Source organism: Canis lupus, chromosome 3, assembly GCF_048164855.1.
Source record: "Canis lupus baileyi chromosome 3, mCanLup2.hap1, whole genome shotgun sequence".
Lineage (NCBI taxonomy): Eukaryota > Metazoa > Chordata > Mammalia > Carnivora > Canidae > Canis > Canis lupus.
Genome location: NC_132840.1, coordinates 52,310,254 through 52,331,304, shown reverse-complemented (window position 1 = coordinate 52,331,304; position 21,051 = coordinate 52,310,254). Strand labels below are relative to the sequence as shown.

The 21,051-nt window shown below is 45.7% G+C and overlaps 1 protein-coding gene across 20 annotated transcripts in view; it reads left to right on the top strand.

The window, feature by feature from the left end:
* MYOCD (myocardin) overlaps positions 1-21,051 on the top strand; it is a 306,072-nt gene that overhangs the window by 264,224 nt on the left and 20,797 nt on the right. For 17 of the 20 annotated variants that reach the window (XM_072821087.1, XM_072821089.1, XM_072821084.1 and 14 more), the window contains 4 exons: positions 6,827-7,002; positions 9,677-9,802; positions 15,360-15,607; positions 17,167-17,320. In XM_072821087.1, the coding sequence (XP_072677188.1) occupies positions 6,827-7,002; positions 9,677-9,802; positions 15,360-15,607; positions 17,167-17,320 (704 nt within the window). The remainder of the gene's footprint in view (positions 1-6,826; positions 7,003-9,676; positions 9,803-15,359; positions 15,608-17,166; positions 17,321-21,051) is intronic. The other 3 variants (XM_072821079.1, XM_072821080.1, XM_072821095.1) reach the window with 1 other exon arrangement.

Sequence of the window (21,051 nt, the reverse complement as noted above, 5' to 3'; positions counted from 1 at the left end):
CAGAACCCCTGCTGCCTTTCCTGGTTTTTTTCAAACAGTGGGAGGATGCTGGTTTTCAGTTCTAACAGACGAACTCCTCCTCCTAAAGTGTCCTCACCTTTCCCTTGGTCTGGCCCAGGTGGCCACCTGAATGCCCAAGTCAGCTACTCAGCTACTTTAAAAAAAAAAAAAAAAGACTTGAACCTGCGACTCCGTTGTCAAAGATAAATTAGCTCTTTGCATCACTATAACCCTTTAACATAAGGAGCAGTATTTCTAGTCCACCAGGGCTGGTCTGGAAGACATCCATTTACAGCTGTCACTTCCATTTCTAAAAGATCTGATGCTAGTCTTTGCTCACTCACATCCCCAAGCTGCAGACTTCATAACCAAAGAAAACAATTCCTATTTACTAACAATCCGGTCATTCTTCAGTGTCTGGAAGTCCTGACGCTCTGATCATTTATTTCAAGGCAAATAGACAATAATCATGGCCCTGAGCCAGATGGTAGAGTCGTTTGCTTTGGAAGAAGAAGAAGAAGGAGAAGGAGAAGAAAGAAGGAGAAGGAGAAGGAGAAAGAAGAAGAAGAAGAAGAAGAAGAAGAAGAAGAAGAAGAAGAAGAAGAAGAAGGAGGAGGAGGAGGAGGAGGAGGAGGAGGAGGAGGAGGAGGAGGAGGAGGAGGAGGAAAGAATAGGTTTGTTTTGGCAAAACTTTCTCGTGGACAGAATTTATCATTCCATAATGAGAAATAATTTCAAAAATGCACCCGATCCTGAGGAAAGGGGGCAGGGGGGCTTGAGGCATATGTGAAAAATAGTTTTCTGTGCTGGGGGCCTTTGCTGCCCCATGAAGCGGTCACTGGCATCACGAAGTGCCTGTAGCTGGAGACAGGTGCTGCTCCCCTGAGAGAGCTCTGATGGGGCAGCCGGTAGAAGGGAAGCAAGAAACGAGGCTCAAGTATCTTCACACACTTTCTGGTCTCCTTCGTCCCTTGAGAATTAACCTCAAGCTCTGACACAGGTTGAGTCCTGTGAACTGTCGTTCTCCACTCATGTGGTCCTAGCACCAGCGTTATGCCTTAGACTTAAGGCAAATTTCTAAACTGCCAGGAATCTGAAGAAAAGGAGTGGTCGCTCCTCTAAACATCCACTGACATCCAATTCCATAAAAAAGGCATCTATCTAATCCCTTTCAAGAGCAGCAGGTTCTGCCTTTGTTGGAAGATGCCGTCCATCCTCTACAGACGGTGGCATCTTCCGTGTATTAAAATATCTTTAGGCGAGAGCCACATTTAAACCAGAGTTACTTCCCCAGGGATCACATCCCTTTGGAAATGGATTTTACTTCAGTCTCTTCCAAGAGGGCATTAAGAAGAGATGGTCTGTCTGTGAATTAAAATAGCTCTCCTACGGTCCCACTTCATGGTCTCCTGCCCCTGGGGCGGGTCCTAGCGGAAAGGTACCTAGGGCTCCAGCTATCTCACTTAATCTTGGATTTTTAAATGTTTATGCAAAGAAAGTACAACTGACTCATTCATCTAATTGCTTCCAAGAGGGACAGGGAAAGCTCAGAGCCGCCAGGCCCACATCCCCCAGGGGCCGGTGCCCAGAGCCAGCCCCGTGGGCATAGCGGGGTTGGGGGGGGATGATGTCAGGGCTTCCCAAAGCGGGTCCTTGTCACCGCACCACCTGACGTGTGTACAGGGACAATAGCCAGCGCACCGCACTCCAGCAGCATCCAGGGCGCCCCGTGCGGGGGATGGGGGGAGATTGGAGAGGAGGCCCAGGGTCACAGCACAAAGCCCACAGACTTGGTTGTTCCAGAGGCAGGCCGATAAGATGACCTTTGTGCCTTTCCACATGAGCCTGGCTTGAGCCAGGAGGGAGAGGCAGTGACAAGCAGCCTTTCCCGTGACTCACTGGCCCTGGGGGAAGGTCTGTCTGTCTGGCTTTCCTAGGACGACCCCCTCAGGACAAACCATTTTTAAAAAACAAAACAAAACAAAGCAAAAGACTCTGGAATTGTGCTGATCTTTGCAAAACTGACTGCAGGACCCACTGCCTCTTGGGTGGTCTTTTTTTTTTTTTCTTTTTTTTTTTTTGAGAAAGGCAGACTTGCCACAAGCAGATACTCCTAACGAAAGCAACGACAATCCTCAGGGCTAGAAATGATTGAGCGCTTGCCCTTCAGGGACTGGGCTGGGCGCTGGGCACGGGTGACGCTGTCTTAATCCTCAAAGCCTGGAGAGGTGATGAGGACTGTTACTTTCATTTTCGGGACAGGGACACTGAGGCTCTGGGTGGTTCAGTAACTTGCCAACAAGAACTAGCGCTGAAGTGGTAAAAGGACCAAGAAGCAAAACCAAAACCGCCCGAGTCCAGACTTTAAGCCCTTACTGGCCGCGCTAAACAAACACATCATCCATCATCCCCAAAAGGAAGCCACTGCCTTTTGCTCCCAGTGCCTCTCTGTTTAGCTTCTCCTGCCGACAGGGGCTGAACTGAGTGTGCAGCCATGTGGGGGCCACTTGGTCACCGAGCCAAGCCACCTGCAGCCCTGAGGCGGTGGCGATGGGCAGCCCTCCTCCCCGACCCAGAGCAGGGTCTCTATGTAACTGTGTGGCCTCAATAGCACGTTCTGACCTGGCACATGGTGCCTTTTAGAGATCAGACAAATAGGAGTCCTATTTGGGGCCTTCGCCCTCACCCCGTTGGCTCCTCCAGGTGTAAAAGACCACTCCGAACCTGGCTGCGCGAACGCACATGGCTTCTTCATTGACTTAGACCGACAAACCTCTTTAAATGATTGCTCGTCCCTTGATCCAGTAGACTCCTGGCAGCTGTGTCTCTCCAGGGACTGGCTCCAAAATAGTCCCGTCCCCCGGCCGGGGGAAAGCTCTTCCTCCCCTTCCCACAGCCATTCTGCTGTTGGCCACTCCGTTAGCTTCCCTTTTGCTACCCCCCCCACCCCCGGGAATGTCAGGTGCGCCCTGTCTGTCTGTCTGTCTTGTCCACAGCTGGCGGTCATTTCAGGCTCAACCCAGTCTTGCCTCCTCCCGGTATCCTGGCCCATCTCCACACTCGCCAGGCAGTCTAGTCCTTGCCCAATGTCTCCAACTGTGTCCCAGGGAAATGAGCTCTTCCTCGAGTTGTATCTGATTTTCCTTCTGCGTCTCTAACTTCTCCTGAAGGGTGCAGGCTGGCTGGGGACACCATAACCAGAGAGTACCCTATCCAGCTCTGGGGAAAGTGGCCCTGATTCTGACTCCTTTATTCCAGACACTCTACTTTGAGGCTTTTCCCCATCATCTCCTGCCCTGCTCCTAGGTCACCAAATGCCAGGTGTCAATGCAGGAAAGGCATGCTGAATAACTGGTGACAACAGCGAGGCTTCTGGAATCCTTCCATCCCCTTTTCTGAGATGAGTCCCCCATGCAATTCATCACAACCGCCCTCCCCATAATGTCCCGCCTTCTCCGTCCTCATGATCGCAGTGTCATCACCAGTCCCCTAAACCTCAAAAACTCAAGTACAAGGTGCTGTGGAATATGGAGAGAGCCTTAAAGCACATGTGTAGAAAAAGGAGAGGTGCTTGCTCTACTATGTCCTCTTCCATTACCCAGTGGGTGTTCCCTAAAGGACATGCCGCCAGCTGGTGGCTTCCAGGGAGAGTAATGGATGTTCATTGCCCACCCGTCTGCTGGTGGCCCTGAAGTCACACTGCCGTCTTGGCTCAGTCCCTATGCGACGGGGTGTCGGAGCTTGCATGTCCTCAGACACAAAACAGCAACCAGAAAATGTGCCCCTGCTCTGACTTACTGGACCATTATGAGACCCAACAAAGGTGGATGCTTTTTCTTACTGCTGCTACTACTACATAAACTCCTGATACAAACTTTTTATCGTTTGCTGTCACTCCATTTGAAAGCAAGTGGGATGTTGCAGATGAGAAAAGGAACCATCCTCTCTCTTTTTCTCTGTCTGCCTCTTGTAACATTTCTACTCACATGTTAGACTATTCAGACACCGTTGTGATGTGATGAACTTCCTCTGATGTGTGCGCACTTGGGGTGTGAAACTCAGCATGGGTGTGGGTGTGGGTGAGATGGTGGGGGGCCCGTGGGGTGCAGGTGTCTCTGCCCTGTAGAGAATCAGATCTTGTGGAAAAGCTCTATACCCAGTTAGACTGAGGGCATTCGGGAGGGGATATCATAAAGCTTTCAGGTGGACGGTCCTGTCCGGCAGACAAGACTGGGTACCCCAAGGACCTAATGCACTCACATGCAGGACTCTCTGAGGATGGAAGTGGTGTTGGCTCAGGGCATGTGTCGAGCAAATCCAACAAAATGCTGTGATTTCCTGGGTGGGGAAGGCTTGTCATTCCCCACAACCCTCCCACATCTGCCTGGCCCTTAATAACACAGAAGGTAAGCCTTCGAACAGGGACAGTGCCTTCAATTCCACCAACAGAAGCAGGACTTGAAATTTCAATGACAAATAAAGGTCTATTCGAAGAGTTCAGGGTTCCCTGTAAGAGAAAGGAAGGGTGTAACCCTGGACTCTTACAATAGAGCACCGAAGGGGGAAGAGCCACCCCAGATTGCAAAGAAATAAGTCAGCAGTTGTCAAATCCCCAGTAAAACCTCTCTCTTAGAAAACAAATGGGTTGCTGACATAAATATCCCAAAAGGCTAGAACTTATTTATTTCCGGTGATAGGTAAACAGGTGTTATTTTACATTAAAAAAACCAAACAGGTGTTTTTTATTTCAAATTCTTTCTGGTTTAAAAAAAAAAAAAAGGACACCTCTGCAAATAGAAGTTGAAAAATAAAAGTTTCCAGTAATACAATGGAGTACTGTGTAGCTATTGCCAAAAAAAAAAAAAAAAAAATGTTTTTAATTGAATACTATCTCTGCGTGCTCCCAAGGAAAGGACTCTAAGTAACATTGTAGGGTGAATAAAGCAAGTTTCAGAAGATGTATTTCACCAGTCCCATCCAAATGAAATACTTTGTGCCTGTGTGTGTGTTTTGTCATATGCACAGAACTAAATCTAGAAGAGGCACCAAAAAACAAAAAAAATTAGAAGAGACACAAAATCGTGAACAGAAAATGGGATGAATGTATAGGTTAGGCCTCTTCACATGATATGAATGTTTCTGGCAAGTAACTCTTACATTTACAGTCAGAAAAGGCATCATGAGGTTGCCTCTAAAGAAATAATTAGACCTAAGGATAGAAAATCCTAGGGATAAATTATAGATTAATATTATAAAGGTTTATAAACAGTCCTCGAAGCGCTGGAGCAGCCATGCTGGTCCCTAAGTCCTTCTAGGTTAGTGGGGTGCCCCGGGAGGAGGAGGGCGGCGGCAGCTGGAATTTCCACCTGCCCTGTCTTTGTCCGGCTCTTTCCTGATTTGACACTTGGATGTCTGAGTGAGGGTCCGTGACAGATGCCAGCAGTGGTGGTGATGACAAGCCCCAAACCATACTCGTTCCATTTCTTGCAGCTCCTTGCTGCTTTTCCAATCTCCACCGTGAAAGCTCCCCCTCTCTTATCTGCACGAAGCAGGAGTCAAAAGTTCTTGTCTGTGTGATTGCAGAATACCGGGCTGGGAAACTTCCTGATAATACCTAAATGCCTTTAGAAGAGCCGAGCCTGGGATCGGGTCAGGAGGGCCTATGTGGCCTGAGCACATTTTATACCGTGCAGCCGGATAATAAGCCAGATACAATTCAGCACTGTAAAAGAAAAACAACAACAACAACAACAACAAAATCCATAAAGGACATGGAAGGATATCATTGTCATGCCACCTATTTGCTAGTCCCTCCCCGCCAAGCTGATGAACTGGTCCCTTCCAAAGGCCATGCAGGCTGCCGAGGAAGAATTTTTGCTTTTCCAGCTGTTGAAGGTTTCCAAAATAGACACAGAGATACGAGGAATACAAAGAAAATCCAAGTAATAATAATTTTAAAAAAAAAAGATCACGCTGCAGTTTTTGGAACATATTTATGGCTTTTATAAACAGCTGTGCATTAGTTGAAAGGGGCTTTTTGTGATACTGGTGACATTAGCTAATTCTGACCTTTAGGAATTTAGACTCAGTAGCACTCTGGCTTCGCCTGATTTGCAAAGTTTCCTAAACATTTTGTGCTGTGTGCCCTGCTTTTTATTTGAGTACGATGCAAAGGGCAATTGTCATCTCGGTTCTGTGTCGCATCATAAAACCTGAGGGAGACGGGCATTCTCCATCTGTGCTCTCCTTTGGCCTAATTCTGTATCCAGTGGCCTCTTTCTTTTCTTCATCTTCCCTGATTTGTTTCAAAAAGATGCAAGTCTCACATAGAAAATGTGCAGGAGGGATGCCTGCGTGGTTCAGTGGTTGAACATCTGCCTTCTGCTCAGGGCGTGATCCTGGGGTTCCAGGATTGAGTCCCACATCAGGCTACCTGCATGGAGCCTGCTTCTCCCTCTGCCTGTGTCTCTGCCTCTCTCTGTGTGTCTCTCATGAATAAATGAATAAATAAATAATATTAAAAAAAAGAAAATGTGCAGGAATAGACAAACCTGAAGGTAGACTTTTACAAGCCAAGAGAGACCATTACTAGGTCCTGCATTCTTCCCTGCCAGATGTACCATTTTTATAAAGATGAGTTCCCATTTAGAGTAAATAGAAGAGGCGCCCCGTAAGTTAAAACCTGTCTTCACTTGTACCTGGCACCAGAAACAGATTGAAGGAGATAGATGTGTGCTCCTGATAGGGATAACACAGTGAAGCATTTCCAGAAAGTGCTTTGGTGTGCCCAAGCCACTGATCCAGTTCTTGGATTTTACCCCATCAGGTAACCAGGTGAGTTTCTCCAAATCTGCAGATGCATTTGCCTTTGAAGAGGACAGCAGCAGTGATGGGCTTTCTCCAGACCAGACTCGAAGCGAAGACCCCCAGGGCTCAGCGGGATCCCCTGCAGACGCTAAAGCTTCAGAGACCCCTTTGGCAGGTCCTCTGGGGGCAGTCCAGGTAAACAAATCACACCTCAGTCTGTCGTGTCTTCATGGGCTCAAAAGCACATTGCCACCTTTGCTTAGAGACCCTGGAAATATCTCTTGATGGCACTTCAACCTCGTGTCTCTTCACCCCCTATCCAGTTCAGGGATCAGTGTGTGGTGGCCAAAACCTCCAGAAAGAGAATCCTCAGGACTATACCCTTTGACTTACTCTTTAAGCATCTACTCTTCCAAGTGGGTATCTTTTATCTGCCAAATTTATGGACAAGATAGAAAAGAGACTCCCTGAGACCAGATGACTCACCAATGATCTCCCAGATAGAATGGGCCAGAACAGGACCAATTTCAAAGCCCACAGACTTCCCACTCCCTGAGGAATCTCTACAGGGCCCTGGGGGAGTGCAGAGCAGAGGTGCTGATTGTCTACACAGCAGGGAGCCCCAAGATGGTTCTATCCTTACAGATTTCTCCCTGCCAAACCCCTGCAAGGTCCATATCCAGCCCAACCCAAGAACAGCACTCACCCCTTTCTGGACAAATCCTCAAATTCCTGAAATGTAAGGAACATACATTGCAAATACTGTCAAAAGCACATTGGTAAGAAAAATAATTAGCAATAGCTGCTGCATGCATTAAGTGCTCAGTCCCTCCCAGAAACCGTGCGAGGCACTTTCCAAGCATTTTTCTTTGAGGTGCCACAGTGCCCTCCAGGCAGGCAGCATTTGTGTCCCTTCTGATGGAGGAGGAACCCAGGCTCTGTGAGGCTGAGCAGCTGCATGGTCTCCAGACGCTGCAGGTTCCCCACCCCCTGGAGCTTCCACCTCTAGAAACCACACAGAGGCTTGCTGGGGGCTTCCTTCAGCCTAGCACGAGGGTATTCATGCAGCCCCTAGGCCAAGATGCGTGTGGGCACACGCACACATTCATACACAAGGAAAGAGATGCATCAGTGTGGCAGCAAGACGTGGGCCTTCCACCCACAGACTTTGCAGAGAACCTCCCTTTTAGGAAGAGTTTGGTCCTGCTGGCCTCAGGGGAATTATGTGATGGGTTGAAATTTGGTATTATGTTATATTTGAAACCATGTTTACACTGGAAATTGCCATATGGGTATCAGGGACAGCTTTGCTAATTATCATCCAGAGCCCTGTTCCGGAAACCCCGCTACTTACCTGTCGTTGTCGTGCCCTTCTTCACACCACGAGGTGAGCAAAGCTGGGACTGGCAAGGAGAAAATGTAGAATGGGAGGAAAATGAGAGCTCTTGTTAAAGCAGAGCTGAAACATCCAAACGTGTATCGTGCATGGTTTTAGAATCAAAGCGTGTTCACTTCCCCTGTGTGCCGCAGCTGGTCGTCACAGCCGAGCTTCTCTGATAACAGCAAACGAAATTTTGGATCCTTTGTATCTGTGATTCTGATGGCAAGTTCCTTGGCTTCTGATTTAAGAATGGTTTCAGGAGAAGACAAATTCTCGTCTGCTTAACCCAGAAGAAGGGGTGGAAGGGAACGAGCGCAGGATGATGCCAGGCTGAGTGCATCATTTTGTCCCTGCACCTAGCAGCTCCAGTGAGATAAGGAGACTGAATCTCAAGAGGAAAGGGCTCTACAGACCTTTACAGATGCCAAGGCTCAGGAAAGGGCTGAGATGCTCCAGGAGGAGACCTTGTCCCTTTTTGTCACAGCATCAGATTGCAGGAGAGGGACAAGATAATTACTTGTTTTTCCACTTCTTTCACATAAGAAACATGTATCTCATAAAGGTTGTTTGTGACACTCCATGCACACCCCTACATATACACACGTGTACACCTACATATATACACACACAAGTAAATGTACATAAACACACCACAGACACATACATATATACACATGTACACATAAATATACATAAACAGACACACACCACATATGCACACATATACACACACGTAAATATACATAAATACACATACCACACATACATATACATATGTACACAGACACACACCACATATGTACACATATACACATATGAATATACATAAACACATGCATATACACACAAACATCACATATATACATTCACACATATATCTGGACATACACACATGTACATACCTATACATGTATGCACATACACACATATGTACAGACACATTCACATATGTGCAGACTCACACACATGCACACACATGCAAATGTGTACATGCACATATACACATATGCATACATACAAACATATATATCCAGAAACACACACATACATGCACTTTCCCTCTATCTGCTAACACCATTTTTATCAGGTCTTTTGATCCTATGTTCCACTAAATTCCTACACCTACTCCTCCCTCTTCCTTTTTTCATCAATCTCATTATCAAGTCCAACAAGTAGACATTGTCACAGGTGGAACCCTCATACAGAGTAACCAGCTGTCTGGGTTGGCCTACAACAGGCCATTTCTATTCCTATCTTCTGGAATAATTATTAATGATGACCCCTTTATCTCTCAAATGTAACCTCAGTTGGTTGACAACTTACATATGTGACTCCTTTCCCTGGGGAGGTAATGTGATATGAACTTGGATGTGAAGTTAAGATTGAAAAAGCAGAGCCATGTATGTGGTAGAGGAGGAGGGCCTCTACTTTGGTTCTGTCATACAGTTTTTCCTCCTGCATCCTAATCTGCTGAAATTTGGCTTTCAGGATCATTCTTCTGGCTCAGAAAATGACAGAAAAGACTCAGCCTCACAGCCCAGCAACCAGTCAGACACAGGGAAGCAGGGGCTCGGTCCTCTTGGCAACCCGATCGCTGTACACACCGCCGTAAAGGTAGGGACGGGCCAGCCTCCCAGTACCTGCCTGCGTGCTTTCTCATAGAGCCAGCTGGGAGCAGAGCTCTCTGAGTTAGGTGTGGCAACATGAGGAGAGTCACATGGATCCATGTGTAGGCTCAATCCACCGGGAGCATTGCAAGTCAGGAGGGGATTAAGGTGCCATCCGTGTGTGCGGATCAAGTCTGTTATCTGTGTAGGCACAGCAGGGATCTTCCCCATGGAGGAGAAACCCATGTGCTTGCATTTCTTTGCAATCACAACTCAGCCAGCATGTTCCTGACTTAAAAGACTTCATAAGGTCAGCCTAGAGACAGGCACAGCTGATGGTAATACCAACAAACAGGTAGAGAGGAGTTGGGTTTTATGCAGAGGAAGCAGATCGAGGCCTTGCATAATATAAAACCTCAAACATTCAAGCCTGTCTCCCTTTGGAGATAAAGGGACGGGTTGCCTTCCCAGTTGAGTACAAGCATTATAGCAGATTCTTGGTTAACTTTTCTCTGCATTATACTTAATAGTTCACAGAGGGCTCTCTCCTCTTACCAATTAACTGCCTCTTACTAATAATCATTTGGTCTTCTTCATACTATTTTATCCCAAATGACTTGTTTTGTTTTGTTTGGCGGGGGAGGAGCAGAGGGACAGGGAGAGAGAGAATCTTAACCAGGCTCCACACTCAGCATGGAGCCCAAAGAGGGGCTCAATCTCACAACCCTGAGGTCTTGACCTGAGCCAAAATCAAGGGTAGGACACTTAACAACTGAGCCACCCAGGTTCCCCTATCCCAAATAACTTTTCATCAGTTTGGGAGCAAGTTATCTCAGCTCTAGGGTCAACCACTTAATGAAAGCTGAGATATCTCTTATAAAACATCTTTCAAAAGATCGTAAGTTAATGAGGCAGCGCCAGTGGCCCAGCAGCTTAGCACCATCTTCAGCCTGGGGTGTGATCCTGGAGACCTGGGATCGAGTCCCACGTTGGACTCCCTGCATGGAGCCTGCTTCTCCCTCTGCCTGTGTCTCTGCCTCTCTCTCTCTCTCTCTGTGTGTCTGTCATGAATGAATGAATGAATGAATGAATGAAACAAAAGATCATAAGTTAAGCATCAGTATTAAAGCAACAGCCCCAGAGTCCCTTCCACTGCATGCATATACACAAAAGCAGTTCTAAGTGGATGGCAGAAATTTCAGTCTCCCTGTAAATCTCCCTAAACCTCATTTAAAATTCACTCCCTAAGTAGCTTAAACCTTGCTTTACAATTTACTCAGCTCAACAGCTTTGGAATTACATGACTGTTGATGAACTTTGTTCACTGCAGGTGGAGGAAGGAGATGGCTCATATTATTTCTATTGTATACCAAGAGAAATTTTATTTTGTTAATATTTCTACCAATGTGTTTAAATTTTGCTTAAGTCAAATTAGCACTGCCTTCAGCCTCACTGCACTAAGGAAATGTGATAGTTGCTCAGAGGAAAGGAAGGTCAATTTCAATGAAGAGCAGGTTGACACACAGCTGATCCAGAAGGACTGGTTGTTTGTGGAAGAGCCAGCATCCCTGTTGATCGGTCAATGTCTATGAATTCTCAGTTGTTTGATATTCATCATCTCTATGCTAAGAGGATATGATAGGGCTTCTCAAAGAAGGGAGCAACCTAGCTTGGGGAAAACATCTTTGCACTATTGGTTTTGTAAGGTACATATGAGGCCACTGAGAGAATGCACAAGAATAAATACCCTGAAAACTATAAAATCCTACGAAGGGAAAATTGTTCTCAGTGAAGGCTCCTAGAAGATAAATTATCATATCTGAATAAAACATGATTCCTGGGGCATCTGGGAGGCTCAGTCGGTTGAGCATCTGCCTTTGACTCAGGCATGATCCTGGGGTCCTGGGATTGAGCCACGCGTCCATTGGGCTCCTTGCTCAGTGGAGAGCCTACTTCTTCTTCTCCCTTTACCATTCCCCCTCACTTGTGTTCTCTCTCTCTCTCAAAATAAAGAAAAAAAATTTAAATATGACTCCTGCACTAATGAGCCTATAGTCTAATTAAGTATCACAGCTACCACTAACCCACACAGTGCTGTGACCAGGTAAGAAAAATGTGCGACAAAGGACCTGAATAGACATTTTGCCAAAGAAATTGCCAATGAGCACATGAAAAGGCATTCCGTGTCATTAGCCCTCAGAGAAATTAAACTCAAAAATCACAACAAAATACCACTTCACACCTACTAGAATGGCTATAATGGAAAAATCACAAGTATTGGTGTGGAGATTGGAGCTCAGAGCCCTCACACATGGTACATCTGCTACAGACACCAGGTTGGTGGTTCCTCAAAATATTAAACACAGAATTACCATATGACCCAGAAATTCCTCCCCTGAGGTATATGCCACCAAAGAATTGAAAATACTTGCTGATCAATGTCTATGAATTCTCAGTTGTTTGATATTCATCATCTCTAAATTAAGAGGATACTACAGGGCTTCTCAAAGACGGAAGCAATCTAGCTCGAGGGAAACATCTCTGCCCGATTGACTTTGTAAGGTACATATGAGGTGTTCTAACAAGATCTTGGACATGAATATTCATGACAGTACTATTCACAATAGTCAAAAGTTGGAACTAACTCAGATGTCTATCAGCTGAGGGATGGGCAAGCATGTGGTATATCCACACAATGGAATATGATTCAGTTATAAAGAGGAATGAAGGCCTGACACAGAAATGAGCCTTGAAGGAAGCCAGACACAAAAGGCCACATAGTGTATGACTCCATTTGTATGAAATATCCTGAATAGGTAAGTCCATGGAGATGAAGAGCAGATGAGTATTTTCTTGGAATCACAAGATGGAGAAGGGGAAGGGACTACTTCATGGGTATGGGGTTTCCTTTTGGGTTGGTGAAAATATTCTGGAACTACATAGTGATAACGCTTGCACAACATTGTGAATTGTATACTTTAAAATAGTTACCAGGGAACCCTGGGTGGCGCAGCAGTTTAGCGCCTGCCTTTGGCCCAGGGCGCAATCCTGGAGACCCGGGATCGAATCCCACATCGGGCTCCCGGTGCATGGAGCCTGCTTTTCCCTCTGCCTGTGTCTCTGCCTCTCCCTCTCTCTCTCTCTCTCTCTCTGACTATCATAAATAAATAAAAAATTAAAAAAATTAAAAAAAAATTAAAATAAAATAAAATAGTTACCAGGGTGATTTTTCTGTTATTTGTGTTTTACCACAATAAGAAAGAGGGTCCCCTTTCTGAAGGGGATGGGCACCACCTTCATCAAGGCCAGTAGCGTAGGAAGCAGAACAGGGGCTGGACTTCAGTCTCCCCGACCCCCTGAGCGGGGTATGCAGTGGTGTGACCATTGTCAGACAGCCTCAAAATGCCATATGAGACCTGCAGATGAGAGGCCTCTTGCTGTGAGTGGAGAAAGGCTTCCCAGGGGATCTGGAGTGTGAGCTGGACTCAGAGGATGAGCCCAAGTTGGGTAACAGGTGCAGAAGGAGTTGCAGACAGCAGGAAATTACAAAGAAAAGAGGTTGGAGGGGTAAGCTGTTGGGTGGGGGTGGGGGTGGGGGAGTCATGCAGGTGGGTGAACTGTCTTGTTTGGCAGAGGGGGTTTGGATTTTGTCTTGCAGGGCAGGACAGGCAAACTGATTGTAGGCTGCTGGGGTGGTGCATTGCAGGGCAGGCCCACGGTGTGAGCAGGTTTGAATAGAATGTCTTCTTGCAAAACAATCATGGACCCACAGACCGCGCCGTGCCCTCTTGCATTATACTAACCTGCTTTACACATTCACGCCTGGGTCTTAAACCACTGGATGTTGTATCCACCTCTGCTTTAGAGAGCCGAATGTGTTCCCCTCCCATGGGCCATGCAGTTCTAGGCAGAAATAGAAACAAAAGCAAAAAAACAAACTTACAACCTTGTATCCCCTGGTTTCAAAATGAGTCTGAAACTTTACAGTCCTGTGGAATCAGAATTCCACAGGTTCAATAGCCTTTGCCTTCCACTCTCCAGAGAAAACAGTCCAATTTGAGTAACTTCTGGAATGCTCAGAGTCCCTGCACCAAGGCAACATGAAGGCAAAGTTCCCCAACCCCGACTGACCTGCTAAATCCGGGCCTGCAGCTCCCCCAGATGAGGAGGCAAGTCCTAGGATGAGGCAGGAACAGAAGCTGAGGTGGAGCAAAGCAGGGCCAGGCTGATGGCAGGAGCCCTGCAGAAATGCTCTTATGAGTGCAGAAGACTGATTAATTAACTCAAACACTAATCGATGAAGGAACAAGGAGAAATCCATCCACCAAGCACACAGGGAATTCTTGTGTTCATCATTTATTACTTTCTGAGAAGAAGCCTCCTTGAGAAAACACAAAAGAGGCTCCAGTGGTGGGATGTGCAGAGGCAGAGAAATGGAAGTTGTATGCTTGGATGGGTCACTTTCAGATGTGTTTTGTGGTTAAAATGGGGAAGCTGCCCAGTGGGACCCTGCCAACCAGCTATTCAGGGGCCCCCTCTTCTGGACACTGCTGGTACCACACGTCCCCCCTTGCAGGGTTGCCGCAAATCCTCAACACACTTGTCATGACATCCATGTTCTTCATTTCAGGCTTCTCTAATTAAAGTCAGGGCTTGAAAATTAATTTTTTTCAACTGATGACAGTACGTACTACTGTTTCCTAAAATATGGAGGCCTTTTGATTTCAGGAGCAGGTCATAGGTATAACCACAGTGTCCTGTGAGATCTGTCTGGTATCTTTCAGCATCGTTGTATTGGTCACTGAGATAAAAAGTAAGAATATTTTCCTCAATTTTCAGATGAGATGTAGCAAAGTATTTGTACCGTGTTCAGAAATTTGTCTTAACTTCCTGGCCTATAGCTTTGACTTTTTTCAATGTGTCCAAGTCACGCTCTGCAATGGGAAGCTTCTAGAAGGACCTCAGTGGGTGGCTGACCCTTCTCATAGTGAGTCAAATATCATTATCTCAGAGGGTGTCAGTTCCTGGGGTTATACCAGTATTGGCGGTATTGGTGGGAGGGGGGGCTATCTTACTTTTCCACTCAAAGCAGCAAAAAGCCACATTAAAGACAAGCTTAATTTCATCCAAGATGATGTCATTAATAAGTCATTGTTCTAAGTGCATCACCAAAGGTGATTTCATGTATCCATAGAAAGGAACTTTCTTATGACTCCATATCAAGACCAGATCATGTCCTTTATCAGGCCATCTGTTGGTTTTAGCTTAGGAAAGAATTCTAGGCGAAATGCAGGCTTACATCTTACTCTGCACTGGGAAGGAAATGCTCCTGGAGCCACTTCTAAGATTCATGAACCCCCTTTCTAGGGTGAGGCACTTGCAATAGATCTGTTCAACAGATACCTCAGTGCCCCAGGACCTCTTTGTGCATTGTGCCTTTGCTGAATTGTATTTCTGGGATTCAAGAAAGCTCATTAAACAGAACCTCCTCGTGATGTAGCCATGACATCCATCCATGCCTACCCACCCCTAAAGCACCTGCTGTTTCTTCATCCCCTTTGCAGTCCAAATCTTTGAGCGACAGTAAGAACCGCCACAAAAAGCCCAAGGACCCCAAGCCCAAGGTGAAGAAGCTCAAATATCACCAGTACATCCCCCCGGACCAGAAGGCAGAGAAGTCCCCTCCGCCCATGGACTCGGCCTATGCCCGGCTGCTCCAGCAGCAGCAGCTCTTCCTGCAGCTCCAGATCCTCAGCCAGCAGCAACAGCAGCACCGGCTCAGCTACCCCGGGATTCACCAAGCTCAGCTCAAGTAAGTCGGGAGAGCCCAGGGCAGCGGTAGTGGTGAGCAGAGACCAGTTGGGGAGGCCTCCTCTGTGTCTGAGGCTCAGGGGGCCAGCGCCTGGGTGCCCAGTGAGTCCCCGATTGCACCACATCCTCATCTGATAGGTTTCAAATGGGACTGGATTTAGAAACCATGCCCACCTTTCCAGGAACAGAAAGCCCAGGGTTGGGGGGTAGCAAATAAATCGATGTCCTCGTAAGAGGTATCTTTGGGAAAAGAGAAAGGATTAGCACTCTCAGATTGAATTGTAGAAGCAGAAAAGAAAACCCATCTAAGAATGATTCCATTTCTTGGATCTGCTCAGCCCCTATGCTTTAGGAAGCAACAAAGCTGGGTGACTGGGTACCAGCCCCGAAAATTGACTCCGGGACCCAGGCATGTGACCTCACTGTGGGTCACCTTTTAACTAGGTATCCGCTTCAACTCTAAAGTTGGGATGTGGGTTCTGCTACCTGTCCCCGTTCAGCCTCAGGTCGGGTTGGCAATGATGTTGAGTGCAGAGTGTAGACGGGCTTAACCAGGCGAGCTCGTGTGCCCACAGGACAGCGCATCTGCTCAGCCATAGCTGGCCATGCCCTCTCCCCTATGCCAAAGGCTCTATGGCTCCCCTCTGTCCTCCCAGGTCTCAGCTGGAGTGTCACTTGTCACTTACCACTGAGCACGCACCGTTGTTTTCTTCACCCTGCCTCTTCTGCTGATTTATTTCTTGCCTGATCCCTGCAGGCCATTAGCTTGTGACCTGATCTAAACACAAGCTACCCATGAAGGGTTCTGGCCACCCAAATCTAATGTGTGGGGGGTAGGGGCCTTTCCCCACAGCACCAAGCAATTCTCTGGTGCTGGGTGCCCTACATAGAAGTTGTAACCTGGGCTTTCGGTTGAGCCCAGCTATAGAGTAGAGGTTCCCACGATTTCCACCTTGGGTTTGATTAATTTGCTAGAGTGGCTCGCAGAAATCAGAGAAACACTTTGCTTACTAGATCACTGGTTTATTATAAAAGGATATAACTCAGAAACAGCCAGATGGAAGAGATGCACAGGGCAAGGTAAGGGGGGAAAGTGAGGAGCTTCCACGCCCCTTCCAAGCAGGTCACTCCCCTCGTTCTCCACGTGTTCACCCACCTGGAAGCTCACTGAACGCCATTCTTTTAGGTGCTGTGGAGGCTGCATTACAGGCAAGAGTGATTAAATCAGTGGCCATTGAGGAATGACTCAGCCTCCAGCCCGGTTCCCCAGAGGTCAGAGGGTGGGGCTGACAACCCCAATCTCAAACCACAGGGTTGGTTCTCAGGCAATCAGCCCCCATCCTTAGGTGACCTAGGGGCTTTCACAAAGTCGCCTCACTGACATAACAGGTGACACCTCGGTGGCTCTCATCACTGAAGGAGATTCTAAGGATTTTAGGAGTTCTGTGCCAACAAGAGGGACAAGGACCCAATATGTAGTTCCTCGTAGATCACAGTACTACACCCCCATATATATATATGGCCCATATTTTAAGTGCCTCCTTTTTGTTTGTTTTTCAGGGAGCCGAATGAACAGATGGTCAGAAATCCAAACTCTGCTTCAACACCACTGAGCAATACCCCTTTGTCTCCTGTCAAAAACAACTTTTCTGGACAAACTGGTGTCTCTTCTCTCAAACCAGGCCCACTGCCATCAAACCTAGATGACCTGAAGGTATAGGATTTGGTGTGATTCTCTTCCCTTTCCTTCCTTCCTCCTTTCCTTCCTTCCTTCCTTCTTTCCTTCCTTCCTTCCTTCTTTCCTTCCTTCCTTCCTTCCTTCCTTCCTTCCTTCCTTCCTTCCTTCCCATCTTTCAACAAATACATCAGTAGTTTTTTTTAAGGTTTTACTTTTAAGTAATCTCTACACCCAACATGGGGCTCGAACTCACAATTGCATGATCAAAAGTTGCATGCTCCACTGACTAAACCAGCCAGGTGCCCCAACAAATACGTAAGTAGATTTTTAACATTTTTAGCCCCCGCCCCTTCCCATACAGCAGAAGACCCTGGGCTTCTAGCTCAGCTCTTTCACTGGTTGTGCCACCTTGGGTTAGTTTCTTAATTTTTCTGCATCTTAGATTGCTTATTTGCATACGTGATATTTTGTGAGAACCCAGTGGAATGGCATATACATGGTAGAGCTTAGCATAGAGGGTGCTATAAGATTGATGTGGACTTCCAGAATGCTCTAAACCAGCAGTCAGTTCCGTGATGAACTTTTTACCAATCTCTGGTGAAAAACAAGAACCACGTAAAGGGCTTTTCATAAATCTAAGTGTGTTCAGCATACCTGACTGCACTTCATTTAAAGTATTTATTTCCTCCCGATGTTTTGAATCTAAAGAAAGATCCTGTAGAAACAATGATAGTCGTGGGTGGAAGTTGAATGTTTCTGGTAGAGTTAAGTTTTTTCTTCGTATTAAGTAGGGCTATCATTAAATAAGGATGTTAGTCTTGTGTAACAAGATGAAATGTTGGTAACCCTGTGACCGCTGCATAATTTGAAACAACATACTGTCCTGTGAAATCCCCAAGTCTGAGAACTTCGGCCTTGACATGTGACAACAATGTGTCGAGTGCTACCTGCGTCTGGGAGCAGTTAGGATGAATCACGGACTTCAGGGACTTCCGTTCATTGAAATGACCCTGGGCTTTGAGCTGAGCCTCACACATTCCAGAGCTGGGCTCATGATTGGCATGTTCATCCATCCGCTATTTACAAAAGAACTGAAGGAGGCAGTGGCGGTGCCTTTGACTTCTCTAATGTGTGAGCACACCTGCTCCCCTGAATGCCTCCCCATTGTCTTTGACTCCAACTGTTTATCTGGTTTCCACCCACCTATTACTCTCCTCCCCAAAGGACCTTATCATTTGTCCCTGAAAAGCCAAATTCCTACAGATCCCCATGGTCTTCACCGTGCCAGGCTTTCTCAAGCCTTTATTGGTCACTCTCTATTCCCATTCCCCGTCTTTGGTCATTGTCTGCCTTGGGGGAATGGTGAGATTGGGATTATTTCAAATGAAAGAAGATTAATTCTATGGCTGCCAATGGCCAACTGCAGTCAATAAAATGTATCTTGGGTTATGATATCAAAAGCTCCTCTGTTCCTTCCACTTGGAATAAAAATGCTTAGGTTTTCATTGAGCTCGTTCCAATTTAGCATCCACAGACCTGAAGAGGATCTCATAGGCCTGTGATAATGCCCTCCAGAGCAAGTCACCCACCTTCACTCCCCAGGTCATAAATCCATGGAGGTATTAAATTAGGTCCTCTCATCTAGAAAACAATATGCTAAATGAAGTAAGCCAGACACAACAGGACAACTATCATATGAGTCTACTTCTATAAGATACCTAGAGAAATTCAAAGAGACAAAAAGTAGAATGGTGACTGCCAGGGTTGGGGAGAGGAGGAAAGAGAAGTGGGTGTGTAATGGGTACACAGTTTCTGCTTGTAATGTGGGAAATGTTCTGGGGATAGATAATAGTGATGTTTGCACAACAGTGTGAGTGTAGTAATTCCACTGAACTGCATACTTAGAAGTGCTAATAGTGTATTTGATGCCCGTACATCTTTAACCACAATAAAAAAGATTTTTTAGATGCTCCTGGGTGGCTCAGTTGATTAAGCATCTGACTCTTGATTTTAGCTCAGGTCTTGATCTCAGGATTGTGAGAAATCTTTTTCAAAAAGTTTTTGTTTTTTTTAAGATTTTGAAAAAATCAGCCTACCTTAGGATGGGAGCCCAGTTCATGTCCATCTGAAGCTTCCTTGACCCCAGACAACATAGTCCCACCCATAGTCATGGGTGATGTGCCATCTGGCAGAGCCACCAAAGATGATTTCCTTGATGGCACATGCTCAGAACAATTGGCTGGCTAGAGTTAGAATTAGCATAGGTTCTGGGAAATGATGATAGCAGCAACTGACATTTTTTTAGTGTAAACTATCAGTTGACCATGCTGTATAGATTTGCTTCCATTTTCACCCTGCAGAATAGGTTTTAAATATGAACATAAAAATCAGGACCTCGAAGAGGCTAAATGAATAAGGTCTAACTCATTATCAAATGAGTAAGGCATAAACCATATCAAATATTTTTGATACTTACTTTTATCATGAATGCTATAAAATGATTTTCTATATAGAACAAAGATACTGTTTTTTTAAAGATTTTTTAATTGTTTTTAAAGGTTTTATTGTTTTTAAAGATTTATTTATTTGAGAGAGAGAGAGAGCAAGCATGTGTGGAGGGAGGAGCAGAGGGAGACGGAAATTCCCGGCTGAGCACAGAGCCCGATGCGGGGCTTGATCCCAGGACCCTGAGATCACAACCTGAGCCAAAGTCAGACACTTCACCAACTGAGCCGCCCAGGTACCCCTAGGAGAAAAATATTGTTAATAAATCTAACATCAACCCTAATGGCACAGGTAAGAGAAGTGAGGGAAATATGTTAGTTCTATGAGGACACAGGTTAACATGTAAAAGAGATTCTTTTATCTCTACATTTTCTCCTCAGACCTGTAGAAGCCATCTCACCTTGATCTGATCATTTGACAACTTTGTCTTGTTTCCAGAACCCACAAGTCAATCCAGGATGCTAACATCTGAAAATAGACTTAGATCTCATCCTGTAGAAGCCTAAGAACCTTTAAATTATGAATAAGTTTGGTAAATTCATAGGATTTAGTTTTAGTTTCTCTGGTAACACTGATTTGTGTATTTTAAGAAATTAAAGTAGGAAGTCTGGAGTTATATTTGGGAGACATATGACATTTATCATATCAACTTAACATCCCTACATGTGTTGCATGTTGTAAAGTTTTAGTGATCAGTTGTGAGTTTACCATTTATACTGTAGGCACAAGTTTCACTGAGGTCATATGGTAACTGTATAAATGTCTTGCTTACCCCTACCCCCACCCCCGCCCCGCCAGAAAGAGGTTATGCAAATTAACCAGGTTATAGATGACAAAGCTGGGGTTTAAACTTAAGTGAGTGATTTTGTTTTGTTTTGTTTTAATTTAATTTAATTTAATTATTTTATTTAATTTTAAATTCCAGTAGAGTTAACTAATACAGGGTTGTATTAGTTTCAGGTACACAATATAGCGATTTGACAATTCTGTACAACACCCAAAGCTCATCACAACAAGTGTGTTCCTTGATCCTCATCACGTATTTCACCCATCCTGCCACAAACTTCCCCTCTGGTGACCATTAGCTCTCTATAATTAAGAGCGTGTTCTTGATTTCTTTCTCTCTCTCTCTTTTTTCCTTTGCTCTGTTTCTAAAATTTCACATATGAGCGAAATCACATGGTATTTTGTCTTTCTCTGACTGACCTATTTCACTTAGCATTATACTCTCTCACTCCATCCATGTTATAGCAAATGGCAAG